General features: G+C 52.7%; 4 protein-coding genes across 4 annotated transcripts; 1 reads left to right on the plus strand and 3 right to left on the minus strand.

The window, feature by feature from the left end:
- Positions 1 to 667: 667 nt before the first annotated feature.
- Positions 668 to 5,637, minus strand: Z520_06936 (uncharacterized protein; the record flags this gene model as incomplete). Its single annotated transcript, XM_016777436.1, has 4 exons — positions 668 to 1,011; positions 1,126 to 2,755; positions 2,808 to 4,998; positions 5,108 to 5,637. 4 exons carry the CDS (start codon positions 5,635 to 5,637, stop codon positions 668 to 670), a joined length of 4,695 nt encoding a protein of 1,564 aa, XP_016631607.1.
- Positions 5,638 to 6,797: 1,160 nt separating this feature from the next.
- Positions 6,798 to 11,999, minus strand: Z520_06937 (uncharacterized protein; the record flags this gene model as incomplete). The annotated part of the gene is made up of 13 exons (XM_016777437.1): positions 6,798 to 7,527; positions 7,585 to 8,019; positions 8,071 to 8,209; positions 8,264 to 8,725; positions 8,776 to 9,088; positions 9,870 to 10,051; positions 10,116 to 10,259; positions 10,322 to 10,490; positions 10,547 to 10,678; positions 10,737 to 11,010; positions 11,059 to 11,465; positions 11,516 to 11,608; positions 11,697 to 11,999. 13 exons carry the CDS (start codon positions 11,997 to 11,999, stop codon positions 6,798 to 6,800), a joined length of 3,783 nt encoding a protein of 1,260 aa, XP_016631608.1.
- A 1,174-nt stretch (positions 12,000 to 13,173) lies between these two features.
- On the minus strand, positions 13,174 to 14,991 carry Z520_06938 (uncharacterized protein; the record flags this gene model as incomplete). Its single annotated transcript, XM_016777438.1, has 4 exons — positions 13,174 to 13,499; positions 13,565 to 13,886; positions 13,939 to 14,792; positions 14,850 to 14,991. The coding sequence occupies 4 exons, from the start codon at positions 14,989 to 14,991 to the stop codon at positions 13,174 to 13,176; spliced, it is 1,644 nt and encodes a 547-aa protein (XP_016631609.1).
- Positions 14,992 to 15,714: 723 nt separating this feature from the next.
- Positions 15,715 to 17,481, plus strand: Z520_06939 (uncharacterized protein; the record flags this gene model as incomplete). The annotated part of the gene is made up of 3 exons (XM_016777439.1): positions 15,715 to 16,306; positions 16,362 to 16,427; positions 16,481 to 17,481. The coding sequence occupies 3 exons, from the start codon at positions 15,715 to 15,717 to the stop codon at positions 17,479 to 17,481; spliced, it is 1,659 nt and encodes a 552-aa protein (XP_016631610.1).
- Between the last annotated feature and the right edge of the window lie 39 nt (positions 17,482 to 17,520).

Consider the following 17,520-nt stretch of genomic DNA (forward strand, 5'->3'; position numbering starts at 1 on the left):
AGGTCCTTCCTATACTACCCCCTAGGATCTAATCCTTTCCAGTCGGACGGGACATTTTCTAAGCGGGGTAAATGTCATCCATCCCCTGGGGAGTGGAGCTTTTCTGCCTCCAGGGAATATCGCCTTTGGGATGATATTTGTTCCCGCATTTGTGCCACTCTCAAGTCCTGCCCCTCGGCCCCCAGCCCAAGTTTTGCAACAGTCAACGAAAAAGCAATGCGTGTCTCTTTCGTATTGTATCTGTCGAATCTGTGGAAGAAACGGAAGGAGAGAAACTGGCGAGAGGTAAACAAGCAAAGGCGTATCCTATACCCGATCTGGTAAGGCGCGGGCTGACGGGACTCCTCATACCAGAAAGGGTAATGGTACAGCATTGGCACTGCCTTTGCCGTAGGTTGTTACAAAACCTAATATTATTAATAGTGGGGGGACTTACTGTATTCGGTAATGGGCAGTTTTATTCAGCCTTAGCTCGTATATCGAGCCTCGTGTTATCTACTGCCGAGAATTTCGGGACACCTTCTGGGGTAACACGACTTGATTCTCTCGTGAATTTGACTATACTGACAGCCTCAACTCTCAAGTCTACTCCCCTCTGTCCCCAAACCACGCCCGTGTGTGGGTGGGTTGGACAGCTGTAATAGTAGAGCTTCATTCTCGGAGCCGATCACTTGCTCGACCCATTCGGCATCAAGGCCGGCTCGGCAATGATGGGGACGTCCTCCTTTTTTGGCAGCTTCCATATCTCGCGGATCTCGTCGAGCCACTGCTGGATATCTACAACCTCACCACCCACTCTCACCCCGTCCACAAGCTCGCCCCGTACTCGGACTTTCCCTGGGCCGACTTGGAGCGCTTCTTCATCGTTCCAGGGTGGCACGTGCAGCCAGCTGTGGTCCGGGTGGCAGATGTAGTGTTCGAGCTTGTTTGCCTTGAGCTTCTCTAGGCAGTCGGTCGTGAACTGCGTGTCTGGGCAATACCGGCAGGCGTGTAGGTCATCGGCATAATTCCCTGATTTTTTTTTCTCGTTAGTCATCGGGACCGTTGGTTTGGAGAATGATAGAGCTCTCTAAAAAAGCTCTGCTCCACAAATGATAGCGCAGGCTTATTTTCAAAAAGACTTACATGTATGGTCGCAGAGCCCGTCGCAAGTGTTACGAAGCGGACCTTCGCGAATCTCGGTGGTGGCGGTGTCGTCGTCCTCGGCCTTTTCAGTGGTGGGAGGCTTGGGTGTTTCTCCCTCTTCGGGAACCCCATTAATTGTGGGCTCGTCTGGCTTCGCCTCAGAGACACCGTTCTCTTTTGGCGTGCCATTCTGATCTCCGTCATTCGCATGTTCACCGTCAGAGCTGCTAGTCTTGAAGAGGTCGTCTGGGCCAAGTAAAGACCACGCACTGAGAGCGTTGAGGTCATCTCCAGTATTCATCAGGATGTTGGCTAGAGCCCTGTATCCGTAAGAGTCATTCTCTGGATCGCTGTCGGAAAGAATCTCCATCGCCGCCATCATGTCCTCCATAAACACCTGCCGTGCCTCTTCCAGCTGGTTCTGACGGACGTAGTAAGAGGCAAGATAAGAGTTGGGGCGGAAGCCGTGGATCCAGCTGGTGGACAGGCGCTTCAGCCTGAGGAGTTTGCCCAAGTACTCTTCGCGCTCTTCGGCCGCAATGCCCGGCTTGACCGCACGTTGGAAGTAGTGCTGTGCCACAAAGCGAGCCGCGGAAGCTTGTGTTTGAGCCAGGTCCCACCGAGATGAAAGATAGAGAGACTGGCAGTCCTCCCAGCAGCGGATAGCGTGCTGGATACGAGCATCGTCCGTGGTGCCGTGCGCGAGAACGATACCTTGATAGAGGAGAAGCATTCCTTCGCTGATTGTGAGGTTGCTCTTTCTGGCGTCGCGAATGGCAGCTTGCAATGCTTCCAACGTCTGGACGTTGAGTCTCTCGTCTGTGCGAGCCAAAGCCAGGATAAGGTCGATCGGCTGCAGTGCTATGGTGTACACCTCGCTCTCCGTCAGATATAGAAGTAGGTCAGAGAAAAGGTCGGACTCGCTGGGACTTCCTCGCTGGTTCATCATCCGAAGAAGCATTTCTCTCGCATCTGCTTCTTTGCCTTGTGCATACAGAGCTTCGAGCAGGTTGCAACGAATGGCATGTTCCTTGGGGTCAACCTCGAGTGCCTCTTTGTAGAGCGCAAAGGCCTGGTCCATTGAGTTGAGCTCCGCTTGCCACGAAGCCTGGCTCTTGAGGCTTAGAATGAGGGCGTTCTTGCTGTCGTCCCCGAACTCGGCGGTTTTCAACGTCGACCTCAGGTATGTGAGGGCTATCTCCATTTCGTTGCATGCAGACTCCTTCAGCTCCTTCTTTTTGGCCTTGTCATTGTCTTGAGATTCGCTTAGTTTGTCCACCGCAAGAGCCCAGCCTTGATTTACAGTCCACTGGCAGTCGGGTAGTGCTTTGGCTTTCTCATAGAATTCTTTTGCGGCCTGAAACTCGTTCGCTGCATAGCATGTTTCCCCAAGGCGATCATACCATAAAGCGTCCAGTTTCTCATCTTTGAGCGACAACACTTGCTGTACCCAAGCGGCAGCAGAAGCAATTCCTTTAACGTGAAATGCAGGCTCAGGCTCAGGCTGCTGCTCTGAGCTGACAAGCTCCTCAAGTCCATCTGTGGTAGCCTCACCGTTATTTTCATGGCGGTCGTCATCACCATCTTCGGCATCCTTTTTGTTCGCTTCGTCGTCGTCCTTCGAGTTTTGCTGTCTTCATCAGAAATGCCACCGCATGCAGAAGCCGGGGGATGTAACAAACCAAATCGACATATTTGCGTATCCAGTTGTACGCTGCATACACCTCCCAGGAGCGATCACGCAGCCAATGTCTGGCCACCATGAGTGTTATAGGCTTATAGATACCTGCTTTGCCCTCGGAGTCTGCGGTATAGAATTTGACCCAACGTCTCTCCTTTGGCTGGAGCACATCGATGGTCTTTTCATCCTTGAGCAAGCTTCGAACTGTTTCCACCTGATCGCGATCGATCCAATTTGGGGAGAGCTCATTCCTCGCATCCCAGAACTTCTCAATTCCGTCCACGTCACTCAGGAGATCCACTAGCCTTTTGGCGATGATCCTGCGCTCCGAGGTACCTAACCAACCCTCTTCTAGCGATTCTTTGACTTTCAGTAGGTGGTAAGTGAGGTATGTTAACGCATATGGAACAAGACACTGGGTTTTCTCATGGGGTTCGTCGTTCAAAAGCTTCAGAAGTTGGTCGGATAGGTAGTAGCTCGCTCGGACTTCATCGGTTTGGATGACGCCCTTGCCGCCGATGTTCGATGAGTCGGCTGAAAATTCGAACCTCCCAGTTCTGAGTCCATCCGTGAGATCCCAAAAGAACTGCTGCACCGTACGTAGATCCGCTTGATTGATCGAAATCGTCATCGAGATGCGGGCAGTGTCCAGGTCCGCTACTGTCGCAGCCGGCGTCACGGAACTGTCTCGGCTTCGAAACAAGTTCTCAATGTCAGTGTCGACCTCCACCCTGTCGTCATTGACATGTAGGATCCTTGCATACTTTTCCTTCAGCTTTCTTTCAAACGGCTGCAACGACGCCTTCCCAGAGTTTAAAAAGACGGTTGCCCTCAGCTGGTCAACCGCAAAGTATTCGTAACCAAATATGCCCCAATGGAGAAGCTCATTCAATTGGTCGATGTCGTGGGGTTTCAGGGTCGCATTCAGGTCGTTGACAACCTTGCGAGCAAGCTTGCCCAGATCGTCGGCTGGGTTTTCGGACAAGATGGTCTGTACATCGTCAAGATATGCGTCAGAATCCACCGCCTCTCGGATTCTTTCGAGCTTTTGCTGGACAACGGAGTAGGACCCCATCGCAACCTGGGGAAGGGTTGTGCGAATCGCTTTCAGAAGATCCAGCATCTCCACGTGTTGGCCTTGAAGGATTTCATCCTTCCTGAGCTCATCTTCGATGTACATTTTGATGTCGGATAGATTGTGGTCCGCAATTTCAATAGGAGTGATCGGGCTGTCTTTGAATACCTTTGGGCTGGCGGTGGCAATGATGCGAATATGCTGCCGAATGACCTTCCCTGAGGCGCGGCTTTCATCTCGAACGGCTTTGAGCATTTTGATGAGTTTGGCACAGTTGCTCTCAGACAAGTCTTCTAGGCCATCAAACATCAGGACGAAGTCGGCCTTCTCCTTGGTCTGAGGGTATTTTGAGAATTGCAGTTTGTCCCACCAGAGCTTCTCCCACATATCTTTTTCCTTGCTCTCCGGTGGCTTGAAGTCGTCTTTGAGGCCGGCCATTTCGGTGGCGTATTGCTTGTATTGGCCGGCCAGCTGCAGGGACATTGACTTCATTGCTGTCACCGCGTCCTCCTTGTGCTTCTCTCGTGTGCTTTTGGCTTCGCGTTTCGTGAACTCGTAGTATGCGATGGAGACGTCTGTGTTCGTCTTGCGGAGGTCTTCTTCTATGGCCGCTAGGAGGAAAGACTTGCCCGTGTTCTTCTCCCCCGAAAGCAGGAGCAAGGGGATCGCGTCGGCCTCTGCAGTCTTCCAATCCGTGTAATCCTCATGCTCCAGTACCCATTGAGCACTGCCCGTAAGAAGATTGTCTCTCATGAAGAGCATCGCCTTCCTCGCTTCTTGGGCCGATTGCGTTGTGGTCGACAGCATTCTGCTCATGGCCTCAAGTCTCTCCGAGAGGATCATGTGCATCTTACGATCGCTTACGTCTGCGACCATGATGTCCATGCCCGATTCCAGTTTTCCGAGTTTCTCTGCATTCTCATACTGAGCGTTGAGAACCTGGACAATCTTTTCTTCGCTGCTCAGCACGTGCTGAAGGGTGATGGCTTCAGTGACCCGACTTTGTTTTTCAATCAGAGCTTTAAATTTGGCCAGTTCACTCTTCACGCCCGAGTCATCGTTCAGGAAAGTGATTTTCGCTCCAATCTTGATTTGATGCAAAACACCACCCTCGATGCTAGACAAGTGTCAGCCAGAGGGCGCGATTGAATGGGGTGCGGAAGCGTACGCATGCCCCGACTGCATTCAACACAGTCGGGACCGGGTTCACTGGGGGACGATCTTACATCTTGATGGAAAGCCCGCATATTCTCACAATGGAAATCATCAGCTTGTGCGTCCCATCCCTCAAGTCCGGATCGAGCTTGGTGTAGTTCTCATAGATCTTGAACAGCACAAGCGAGTGCGAGATCTCCTCAAACAGATTCCCAACGCCTTCGTAAACCTCAGCAATCTTGCCGGGTACGTCGATCAGAAAAGAGATGGCGTTGAAGCACAGAGTGGCAGGACCAAACACAATTGATGCCCCTTGTGCAGCTAAGCCACCCAGCAGTTGGACGCACTGGAGAACCTTTCCAATGGTTGCACGAATCTTCGCTTTGGCTTTGGCCGAGTCTTTGCCCGCCTCAGACTCCGGGGGTCGATACTTTCTGTCGAGATCGGCGAGGACATCTTCCAGACGCTTCTCTTGGTCCGTCTTCAAGCTTCTTCTTGTCATCTGCCTGAAATCAGCTTCGGCGTCCTGCCACATCAGCCTGAGCTCCATCTCCGCAGGTGTGAGTGCAGCTGCAGTCTGGGGCTGCCGGAAAGCCGCCATCTTGTGCCGTACACACGGACTCTGCTGTTAACGGCGGAAAAGAGACTTCCAAACAGTGGAATGATAGAGGCAGGAGACTTGAGCAGAGAGCTGCGCGATCTTTTATTTTGCTCGGGCTGAATGGTAAATGATTTATAGGGGTTGCGGCTGAAATGACTGGGTGCCAAGTCCGCGACGCTGAATGCCTGTGTTTTGCTAGCCTAATAGTAGGAGTCGTTTTAACACCCTCGTGACTTCTAGGCAGCCAGTGAGCCCTTTGCAGCCCTGGTAGCGACATTTCAGCTAGCTGCAGCTAGCTGACGTGTATCAAACCGGACCAGGGCCAGAGAAGGCCTTAGCAGGGGGTTGCTGGACCCAGCATGCAGGTCGTGGGGGCCAAAACTCGCCTCGCTGGTCACAGCATGATGGGGGAGACGCCCCGCGGGGTGGTATCTAAAAAGCAACCCATCCCCATGCTGGCTGCCTCATTCGAATAGATGGTGTTTGACGACCTGTATTGAAGTGCCTGGGGCTGGCATGGCGGCGGTAGTTGGGGGCCGCGGTAGCGGATCGCTCTGCGAAAGGCTCGCTAGGAGGAAGACCGTGTGGCTGCTGCAAGGCCCCCGTTGGTATTCGGGAGGATGCCGGATGGACTATCAAACCCAAATAGCACCACTAATTGTCTCTGGCCGCACCATGTATGTGTGTGTGGATGATGGAGCAGGTAAGGGAGATGGAAAGTCCGTTTGCAACAGACAGAAGCAACCTGAAGGCTGCGAAGCTTTTCCTTGGCTCTCGGGGCCATGGGCTGATGGGCATTCAAACCCGGCGGACTTCCACCACTCCCCTCAACGGACGAGACATACAAAACAATATTCGTCCGGTCTGTAGATATGCTTCTCTTCAGTAAAGGAGTACTGTACGCATGCTTCCCTCGGCAAGAACCCAGCATTACCTACAGAAGATGGATTGCCATGGTCGATGATGGAGTTGAAACCAGGAACACACTCTCAATAACTACACAGATAGGTTTTAGAAGATATATGAAGACATATAATTTTCAAATAAGAGCCAGACCAGACCCAGCCATGTTGAGCGATGGCCTTGGTCCCAGCGTCGAGTCTTGGAGAGCTCCTTTGCTTGAAATCCCGAAATACCCGCCAAATCCAGCCTGTCATTTTTCATGTCCCGTACACATAAGCGGATGCCTGTGAGCTAGTCGATGACGACGATGACGGTGTCCCACTACCTGTGACAGAGTTCCAGAAGTTGCTGTCCGAATCTTCGGGGTTGTGAAACATGGTGGCAAGGTCATCATCAAAGTCGGATTGAGCAAGGAGTTCCAGATCGAGAGGAGGGGCTCCCACGACGTTTGGCATGCTGCTCTGCACATGATGGCCTCTCGGCGTGACATTCTGTACCACACATGAGTCTCGGAAATGGAAGAAATTGGATGACGAGGTTGTGGTTGTCGCCTGCGGAGACGACGGCTTAGAGTGGTCGCTCGTGGTATCGAATGAGATGCTCCAGCTACTCAGCACTTCCCGCAACCCACGTCTCGCATCGTTGGCCATTTCCCATGCGCAGGCCATATCAGCCAGGGCAGTATCAATGACAGACAAGCAAGTGTCTTGTATATGTGGTGGTGAGTTCCGGTGTTTTGGGGACCGCGAAACCATGACCAGAGTTGCGTCCACAGCGGCCACTGCTCCGTGCACGAAGTTAAGTGGCGCATTCTTCAAGGTGTGTTGTGCACCGAAGCGGCGGAATATTCCAATAATCGCCTCGACGGAGCTATTGCAAGCTTCGAGGGCATCGGACACGAGCCTCGACAATTCGAGAGAAGTCCCATGCACTTCACCGGAAAGCAGTGATCGATTGAGACTGATACGCGCAGTGTGGTAGATCATGCTAAGATCTGTTAACCGGATGCTCGATGGCGGTGAGAAAAGAATGATATGAACTTACTGAAGATTTGCGAGGCTCGGTTCTACCTCTTCTAGATTAGAGCTCCATCTGCTCCACCGCATATCGCCTGGAAGCGAATCATGCCAACTCCACAGCCTGGAATTGAGTTTGTTGTACAATGCTTGGTGCCAGTACTCAGAAAGGTGCCGGAGCTTTCTCTTGCTATGTACTTGCAGCTGAATATCTGTGATGATTTTGCCGAGTTCTGCTTGCTTGGTCAGTAGCAGCGTCGGCACGTCGGGCTGGTCTGGATCGTCAGTGCTCTTGTTGCGGAGCTGATCCACCTGTGGTGCCCATAGAGGTACCGAGACCGTCTCATCTGTACAGGAAGCCATCTGTTCCCAGCTCGAATTCGGACTATCGAGGACTGGCCGCTCCAGAGCGAAAGAATGGTCTTCATTCATGGGCGGGCGTCCGTACAGGAGGCTGAAAATTCTGATGTTTGGGTCAGTGCAATCTACCTTTCGTCAACCGGGAGGTGGGAACTTATCGGAAATAGAGAAGGTTAGAGACATGCGCCGTCGCAACTCCAAGTTGACGAGCAGCGCACTCTGGGCATGTTCCGGTAAAACCGGTGAGTTGCTCTCGTGAATACCGAGATCTTGCGTCATTCGCAGTGCCATCCCTGGAGACGATCAGCGAAACTGCTCTTGCCGGATGAATAGAAATGGATCCGCACCTGAATACATCCAGGCCTTTGACACCTGTCCTTTTCCAGTCGCAAAGACCGCACAAAGCAACATGGTCTGAGCGGTAGCGATGTGCGAAGAATACCAGAAGCATTTGTCTGAAATACCTTCTTCCGCTGAGGCTGCAAAGCGATCCGCCAACTCTCGAATATTTGGATCGTCCGACATCAGGGCACCCAAAGCACACACGGCGTGCAGGAGAAAAGACGGGCTATGGTTGGGAGGCCTTCGGTGATGTCTACAGCGCTCTAGCAGGGCGTCGCGTTCGACAAGAGTGCAGAAAGGCTGCTGCCATTTGAAGAACAAAGCGACACATTCCTGAACGACAACCTTGGGGATGCTGGCGATATTATCCAAGAGAGTTGGTGGCGGGTCTAATATAGGATTCGTTTTACGAAACGAAAGGAGACCGGTCGCATAGGCACTTCCAGGTGCGTGGAAGACGGGGCCGCCTGCTCCAGGAGTCAGCAAATTTCAAGCGGGGGAACGTCGAATAACATACCATCTTGATCCATGCCCCAGAATCCTTCAGGACCGTCACACACAGAAGTCCCCGATCCCATGCCTGCCTGTGTTTTGCTCGGGATGGAAGGCAAGTGGTCTAGAAAATCAATGCCGTCGATGAGAGCACTTCTCTGGGACGGCGCAGAGGTCTTGATACTCGAAAGCAGGAGTTCCAGCGCGGCAACCCTACCCTCAAGAGCACCGACATATTCATGTGATATCGGGGCTCGTTTCCAATCATCAGCACGGAATTCGCACTGAACTCCAGCAGCGGCACAACTACTGCAAGGGGTGGTTCGAGAACATTTGATCTGTAGACACAAGTCAATCAATGTCCAATTGCGCAGCTAGGGGGGCCGTGGGCGCACCTTGCGAGCCTGACAGCGCTTGCAGCTGCATTTTGGCGCTGGTTAGCGGTCGGCTTGACTGCACAGAGGGCGAATCTGCTACCTACGAGATTCTCTTCTCGCCATGGCGACGCATCCTGACTGCAGATACACGGGCTGGCGGAACAACAAGAGAAGTCAGTCAAAGCAAGCAATCCTAACGGAAGCGAGCACGGAGCGTAGTTGATCGAGAGAGGTCAAGATGTTTGCAAGAGTTGGAAGTGAAGAAGTTGAAGGGGATTATCGACAAGAGCCAGCTGCAGGTGTAGTCACGTGACTAGCCCCCCGCGCGATAAGGGACTGATAAGACACCAAGCACGCCATTTGGCACCACGGAGTGCAACCCCGAAACGCAGAACTTTGTCTGGATCCAATTGGTTGAGAAGAAGGACGACAATATACCATGGCGTAGTGGGAAGCTTGAACCCGACAAACTACAAAAGATCAACGAGGGACGGGGGAGGAAGTCTCGAGCATTCTACAGATGAGGGCAGATCATCGACTAGGTAGTCTCCTTATTATATCACAGTAATGGGCCATCAAGTCGCTCAATGGGGGAGTCGGCGGGCACTTTCCAAGAATAAGAGCATACATAGGCGAAGAATAAAACCTGTGAGCCTCAAACAGACCCTATCATGGGAAACCTATCTAAAATTCTATGAAGACTGTCGATACTGCGATACACGCTCTAGTGGACGAAGCGTACATCTAGTCTCCTCGACCCTGTGTCTGTAGTAGTGGAAAGATACTGCTCCTGCTCTATGGGACTTAGCGCCATCCACCGCGTCTCCTTGTGCTGGTTTCGTTTTACATAGTACAGCTTCGCCAGAAAGAAAAGGACGATACTTGCGCACGTAATTCCAATCAGGGCTCGGTTGCCTCTGTAGTCTAGAGCCGCTAATGTCAGTTTTGCTTGCATTGATCCTCTGGAGGCTTTCATAAATGAACGTACAGTATGGTTTGTCGTCGTTGCGATAAACGTTCACTGCGATAATCGAGCCAAACTGGTAGCACATGTTGTACACCGCTGCGGAGACAGCGCGTGTGCCCACGTCGTTGGAGTTCCGAGAAATCAAGGAGACCAGGATCGCATGTGCTGTTTCGGGACGCATCAGCGCCGTCTTGAGCAGCGGCCACAGGTCGAAAGGGGAAACTTACTGTACGGCTCTCCGTTTACGCCGGTGAGCAGGGCATATCGAACCCAAGGACTTGCGCTCCGGGGAATGGCTAGCAGTCCTATAAGGAACGGGAGAACCCACCAGACGCTCAGAGAGGACACCAATAGCCTTTCATGAAATCTCTCACTCATCCATGTGACGACGAGGATCTGAGGGCAACCCTTGATCAGCGGACGCATACATTGACTCGAGGAAGGAGACCCACGTTGATGAAGAATATGGCATACCCTGGGACTGCCAACATATTCGCCTCGAAGACAGTGTAACCCAGATTCCTCAGAGTAAGAGATAGGTAGTTGGCGGCAGGCTGAAAGGGAATGAAAGCGATCAATCCGAGCTAAGGAAGGTCAGTACTCTGCAAAATGCTCTCGCAACAGCGACTAAAGACAACTCACTATATAGAGAGGCCACAGATCTGTGTTCATTACTGCCTTCGTGATACGTTTGACACTGACGTGTTGTCGATTATGCATGTTGCCCTTGGAAGGGTCATCACGGAGGAGTCGATTAACCAGAATTTTCTCTTCTCGCTCGGTGAACCATCCGGTCTTTCCATGAAGCCAAGCAATTCTTCCACGCAGGATCTTGTGCGTTTCAGTGATACTCGCGGGCATGACGAGGAACGTCAATAATCCCACGACAATGCTGAGAAGGCCCTCAATTAGAAAGCTGACATCGGTTAGCGGAACCCCAGTATCACATTGAAGAGCGTCTTACAGCCATTGCCACCCGCTCCAGTTGTGTAAGCCACGCATCTTGAGAAGTCCGGCGGCCATAAGAGCTCCAACGATTTGTGTCACGGGTATAGCGGTCCAAAATACCGAAAGTCGAATAGGCAATTCGTTGCTTTTGTAGAAATACGTGAGGTAGAGGACCATGTCGGGTATGAAGCCGCCTTGAGCCATGCCCAGGAACGCACGTGTCAGGTAAAAGCCGGTGCGGTTCGTGATGAGGCTTTGGCAGGCGCAGATAGTTCCCCAGATACAAATGCACACGGGAGTCAGAACGTCTGGTCCGATTTTTTTGCTCAACAGTCCTCCGGGGAGCTCGGCTGCCAGGAAAGAGAAGAGATAGATGGTTTGGCCGTTGTTGAAGTCATTCGTGTTCATGTTCAACTCGTCAAGCTGAATGGGTAAGCATCTAAACAAAGATTGGAGGGTGGACTTGTGCTGACCATATTGTCTGAGACGGCGCGGTTGATGTTTCGACGGATGAGGTCCAGGGACGAGAACATGATCCAAACCCACAGCATAATTCGAAAATCAATCTAAGAGGAGATGTCAGGAGAAGTTGGAAACCTACATACCCAAGAAAAGAGGGTGAAGAAGCAGCTCGAGTGATAAGACGTAACATACCTTGCGGATGAGTTTCTTTTCCTCACTCGAACTCCACTGAATGGAAGGATCAAATCGGTGACGGCCCTCATACTGGGCTTGATCATAAACGCCCTTCCAGTACTCTGCATCGATGGGAACACTAAAGGCGTGCTGCTGGGTCGAACCAGTGAACGAGTGTTTGGCTCTGCCGTCGAGATCGTCAAGTTCGATGGGGTCTGAAGTGCCAGCCTCGATAGAAGCAGCATCCTTTTCTTTCTGAGTCATTGTAGATGTGGCGAACTTGTCTTGAGACAGAGTGTCAGGCTTTGTAACTTCGGCCATGTCTGTCATATGTACACCACGGAGGAGGTATGCCCACTGAGGGAGGAAGAATTCCCAGCTTATCAACAGACAAATCCGTTGTCGAGAATGGTTGCAACCCGCTCTTCGCAGTCAGACAAATTGGGACTACCGAGTCTTTTAAATATGTTCTTCCTGTGAGACAAAAGTATGAGCAAGCCATTCCTGGGTGATACGAGAGTCTAGAGAAACGAAGATCGTCTTTCTAGGAGAGTAGTGTGAGCCACTGCACCGGGTGCTTGCATCCTTTGTTTGTCGTTCGGACTGATAAGGTCGCGCGGACTGATCTGACATCCGTAATGAGAGTATTCTGGCAGTTTGATAGAGCCACATGGAGAGTGGACGCCCTTCCCCATGCGTGGCTGAATGCAAGATAACACCCGTCCGAGAACGGAGTCGAAATCCGCGCGATCCACAACACGTATGTTTAACCCCCTTTATCTGGGAAATCAGAGCCTCGGACCTGAGAGCCCGAGATCTCCAGGAATAATTACCAGATGGAAGCCCTTTGTTAGCTTGTCACGAAATGCTCGAAGAGACGCTGAGCATGGGGTGGAAAGGCCAGCGGACTTGCACTCCGTTGCAGTAAGCAGGGCGGTGGCGCAGGCGGGACGGAGTCCAACTCCATGCTACCCACGCTGAACCTAAAAGTCGGCGGAATCATGCAAGACGTACGCAGCATCAGATCTGGAATGTGACTTGAGGCTGGCTTCCACTTTGAGGTACCTGATATGTGAAGGCCAGGCTTTACTACCTAGGTACCCACCCTTGGTTCAGGGAGCGCTAACAATACATGACCCTGGTACAACAGATCCGCTGATAATGAGATAGCAAAGGCGTGACAGAGGCAAGGCTCATGTACAGGCGACACTCGCACGGAAGGTGCAGCTTGGCATGGCTTGGCACCCAGCACAAGTTGGCATCGTCATCTTAAACAACACAACTTACTGACCTGGACAATCAACTCATCACCACGCTTTCGCTAGCAATACATCGTTGCGAACCATTAGGCCAAGGCAAGCTGCGGCAGACCACTTCGAAAGCCACGCTGCGGACTGGCTGAGATGTATCGTCATCAGGGCGACCTCGGCACAGGACGTGATCTTCACTTTCAAGTCCTTTATGCAAACTGTACGCTCGTTCTATATTGATATTTCTATTTTCGATGAAGGCTCTTCCCACGAGCAAAGAACGCCGACAGCAATGCAACGGCTGCAACGGCCGTATTGGCCATGTAGGCATATTTCAAGGCACGGTAGTACACATGTCTCGCAGCCGATTGCACATCCGGCGGCAGACGATCCAAGACCGCAACGGAATGACGGATCTGATCGATCAAGTCGTCCTTATTTGTGACGCCCTCTAGAGCCGAAGGGAGCTGCTGTGCCAGGATGTTCTGCAGCAATGTCGACGATGCAGCCACTCCCCAGACCGTGCCCATGGATCGGAACAGATACACCGTTGAGGTGGAGACGGCTTGGTCTATTATATGCTGTTAGCGAAACCCCGTAGCCCACATAACGGTTTTGCGCAGTTTCCACACTTACAACTATGGTCAAAGGCAGCCAGGAAGGTGAAGAGAATTGCGGGATAGCAGATCCCTTGTCCAAAATTCGCCGGAAAGAGATATACAATGTACTTCCACGATGCATCCTGATACTGCAGAGAGGCCACGAGTCCATTGCCCAGCATCATGATGAAGCAGCCAGCCCTCACGAGCTCGCTGAGCCGCCCCCATCGAGACATGACGATGCCAGAAAGAAGTCCTCCAGCTGGGGTGGCCAGAGAAGGAATCACCAGACGCATACCAGCTTCGGAAGGATTGTCCCGAAGAACAACTTGGAAGAACAAGGGGCTGATAAAGAGGAACTTATTTTGTCCGTTAACACATGTATCTTGGGATTGTGGGAGACCAACTCACTGAGTATGCAGCCATGCCAACACAAACGTTACTTATCTGATTTGACATGGCAAGAGTCCCGTGTAACATGGACATGGGCATCACAGGGACTGCCTTCGTTCGGAGCTCCACCACAACGAATATGACGATGAGTATCACGCTCAATATCATGGCGACAATGACACGGACATCACTCCAAGGGTAGTTATTCCCGCCCATGGTCATGGCACCCAGCTGCGTAGAGAGGCCGAGGACCAAGAGGATGGCGCCTGAGAGATCGATCTGGTCCCATTTCGAAGCGAGCTTCCCGGAGTCTGACGACTGCTCCTCGTCCGCGACTAACTTTCTGGATTCATTCTTCTTGATTACGAAATGCCCCACGACGAAAGCAAATGTCGACGCAGGCACTTGGAGGAGGAAGCACCATCGCCAACCGATGTGGTCTGCGATAAGCCCACCCAGGGACGCCCCACAGATGGAGCCAAATCCGTGCAGGACATTCTGACAGGCCTGGTACATGCCTCGTTCCTGGAAGGGGATCATATCCGAGTTGATAATTGTGGCCATGGTCATGAGTCCCCCACCCCCGAGTCCAGTTAGGGCTCTCATCAAGTTCAGCGTGATGATATCGGGAGCAAACCCACACCCGAGGCATCCCAGCAGAAACGTGATCGTTGCCGTGAAGAAGCACGTCCGCCGTCCCAGGATGTCAGAGAACCGCCCATACAGCGGCTGAAACGCGGTGCTGGTGATCAAATAGGACGTCGTCAGCCATGATATGGTGTTCGCCGCATTGAACTCGGAGCCGATTACGGCATACGTCGAGGCCGTGATCGTCCCGTCGAAGCCAGAGAGAAACACGTTCGAGAAGATGGCTGTATCGCTATCAGCCCGATGCAGGTGCAGCAAAATTTCCCTTTTATTCTCCTTACCAATCTCTATCCAAACAAAGCCGGGGCCAGGCTTCCATTTTTCTTCGTCGCGGCTTTTGGTACCTGCAGAGCCGGCAAGGAGTGGTGTTGATTCATCTGACTCTGCCAGAATCTGATTGACTGTGTAATGGTCCTGTTCCATTTCAGCAGGCACAGAATTTCTTTTCCCTTTGCTTCACGACAGAGCTTCTGTTCTCGAAACGGCCTTCCCAGTGTATTTATTGCAATATATGCGGGCTGTTAGCCGAATGTGGGTTTGTGGCCCTACTGTCGGCGCATTTCAGGTGGATCCGGTGCTTGACATTCAGCGGATACCCAAATATTCCGTCGGGGAAGCATAGGTGGTTTTTTCACGACCAGCATCCCCGTGTCATATCTGTCCAATATTGCGTGATTGCGAGACGCCCATGATTCCACAGCTCAAAATCTCTGCGCCTGTAAGGTCCCTCAAAAGAGCCGGAGTCCAAGTCCGTTTCGCTAGTCACCATGTTTCGTGATTGAGAGCTGTGTTGTCGAGACGGACATGGACTCCGTTAGGGAGGGACAACACATGGACCGTCCCCACATTCGGGGTCCCTCTCCATGGTGAAGATCGTTCCTCTGTGGGTTTTCTGCAACATGACAAGACTTTTCTCGTTCTTGAAATGTCTGTGGACTGCGAGGACAACACTCGTGACGGGCTGGTGGGCAGTATGCGCGCAGACTGGAGCTGGCATTGCGCCGTTTCAATATATTCTATCCCCCTTCCCCTCTTGACGATGGATGCCTCATTGATTGAAACCCCACAATCTTTCCTCTGAATTGATCCTATCCTCGCCGTACACAAGGCCCGGGTTAACTGTTTGGCGTCCGCTTGTGTGAAAAGATGAACCCAACTCTCGGCTTTCCAGGCATTCGAGCCACACTGGTTGCTCTCACGGCATGTCTTTCACTCCTACCAACAGCCACGGCCAATTGGCGCTACAAATCGAGACCCGACCTGGCGCCGCCGACATTGAACATCACGATCCCGGCGACCAAGGAGGTCGAGACGGGGTACCTCTTCATGGCGCCCTTCGCGGGCTATCCCGAGGGAACACACCATGGACCGGCTCAAGCGGCGCCGTACATCTTCACCGACACGGGCGACCTGGTGTGGTCGGGGTTCACCTACTTCTCCATCTGGGCCACCAACTTCCAAGCCGGGCGATGGAAAGGGAAGGACATTCTCTTCTGTTTTGAAGGGAGCCACAACGGGGCATACGGTCACGGCCACGGGCACACAACATTCCTCGATCAGAACTACGAGACCATCCGAGAGCTGCGGGCGGGGAACCATCGCCTCACGGACAAGCACGAGTTTCACATCATCAACGAGGAAACGGCTTTGATCCAGATCTACCACCCTGTCCCCTACAACCTCACAGCATACGGAGGTAGTGAAGAACAGCAGTGGATCGTGGATGCCAAATTTCAAGGTTCGTTGGAACTTGGTTCCTGCGTGATGTCTGACTCCGATGCTGACATATATAGAACTTGACATTGAGACCGGAGAAGTTCTGTTTGAATGGAGCAGTCTCGAACATGTCGACCCTTCAGGTATGAATGGACCCCCATTTCTCCACATTGCCGTTTTCTGACAACCGATAAAGAGGGCTACTTACCCCTGAACCCGGGTCAAGCGGGTGCAGGATACAACAGCTCCGACGCGTGGGACTATTTCCACATCAACTCGGTCGACAAGGACGACCAAGGCAACTATCTGATCTCGGCGCGCGACGCCAATGCCGTGTACAAGATCAACGGCACCACGGGCGACATCATCTGGCAGCTGTCGGGCAAGTCGTCCAGCTTCAAGATGGGCCCCGAGGTCGAATTCGCGTTCCAGCACCACGCGCGGTTCCAGGGGAGAAACGAGAATGGCACCAAGGAGATCATCAGCCTGTACGACAATTCGGCGCACGGGACGGAAAACGACCACGGGCACGAGGTGCACTTCTATAATATCTCGCGGGGCAAGATCATCCAAGTCGACACCGAGGCCTGGGAGGCTGAGATCGTGCAGGCCTTCCACCCGCCCGATGACCTGTTGTCCAAGTCGCAGGGATCGACCCAGCTGCTGCCCAACGGCAATGTCCTGGTCAACTGGGGCTCCGAAGGCGCCATGACCGAGTTCAAGTCCGACGGCACCCCGATCTTTCACACCTACATGGACTCGGGCTACCTGGGCCTGGGCGTCGAGAACTATCGCGGTTTCCGCTACAACTGGACGGGAACTCCCAACGAGGCGCCCGCCATTGTCGCCCTGGAGGACGGCGAGAGCACTGAAATCTATGTGTCGTGGAATGGCGACACGCGCACCAAGGTCTGGCGGTTTTACGAAGTCTTCCGCGGTCGCCGGGCCTATGTCGGCGAGGCCAGGCGAGAGAGCTTCGAGACCGTCCTGAAGCTGGATCGTGTGGGCGTCAAGACGGTGCAGGCCGAGGCGGTCGACGCAGAAGGCGAGGTTCTTGTCGACACCTCAGCGGTCAAGCCGGGTGTCATGATCCACCAGTTTGACGGCGAGGGCAGGAAGAAGAAGAAGACGGAGAAAGGTCTTGTTCCTTGGTTGACATTGCAGGGAGAAAAGTTCTTCAGAGGCAAGGACATGTGAGCTGTCATATCCCTCTTCCCCAACCCTGTGGCTGGAGGA

Source organism: Fonsecaea multimorphosa (genome assembly GCF_000836435.1).
Source record: "Fonsecaea multimorphosa CBS 102226 unplaced genomic scaffold supercont1.13, whole genome shotgun sequence".
Classification (NCBI taxonomy): Eukaryota; Fungi; Ascomycota; class Eurotiomycetes; order Chaetothyriales; family Herpotrichiellaceae; genus Fonsecaea; species Fonsecaea multimorphosa.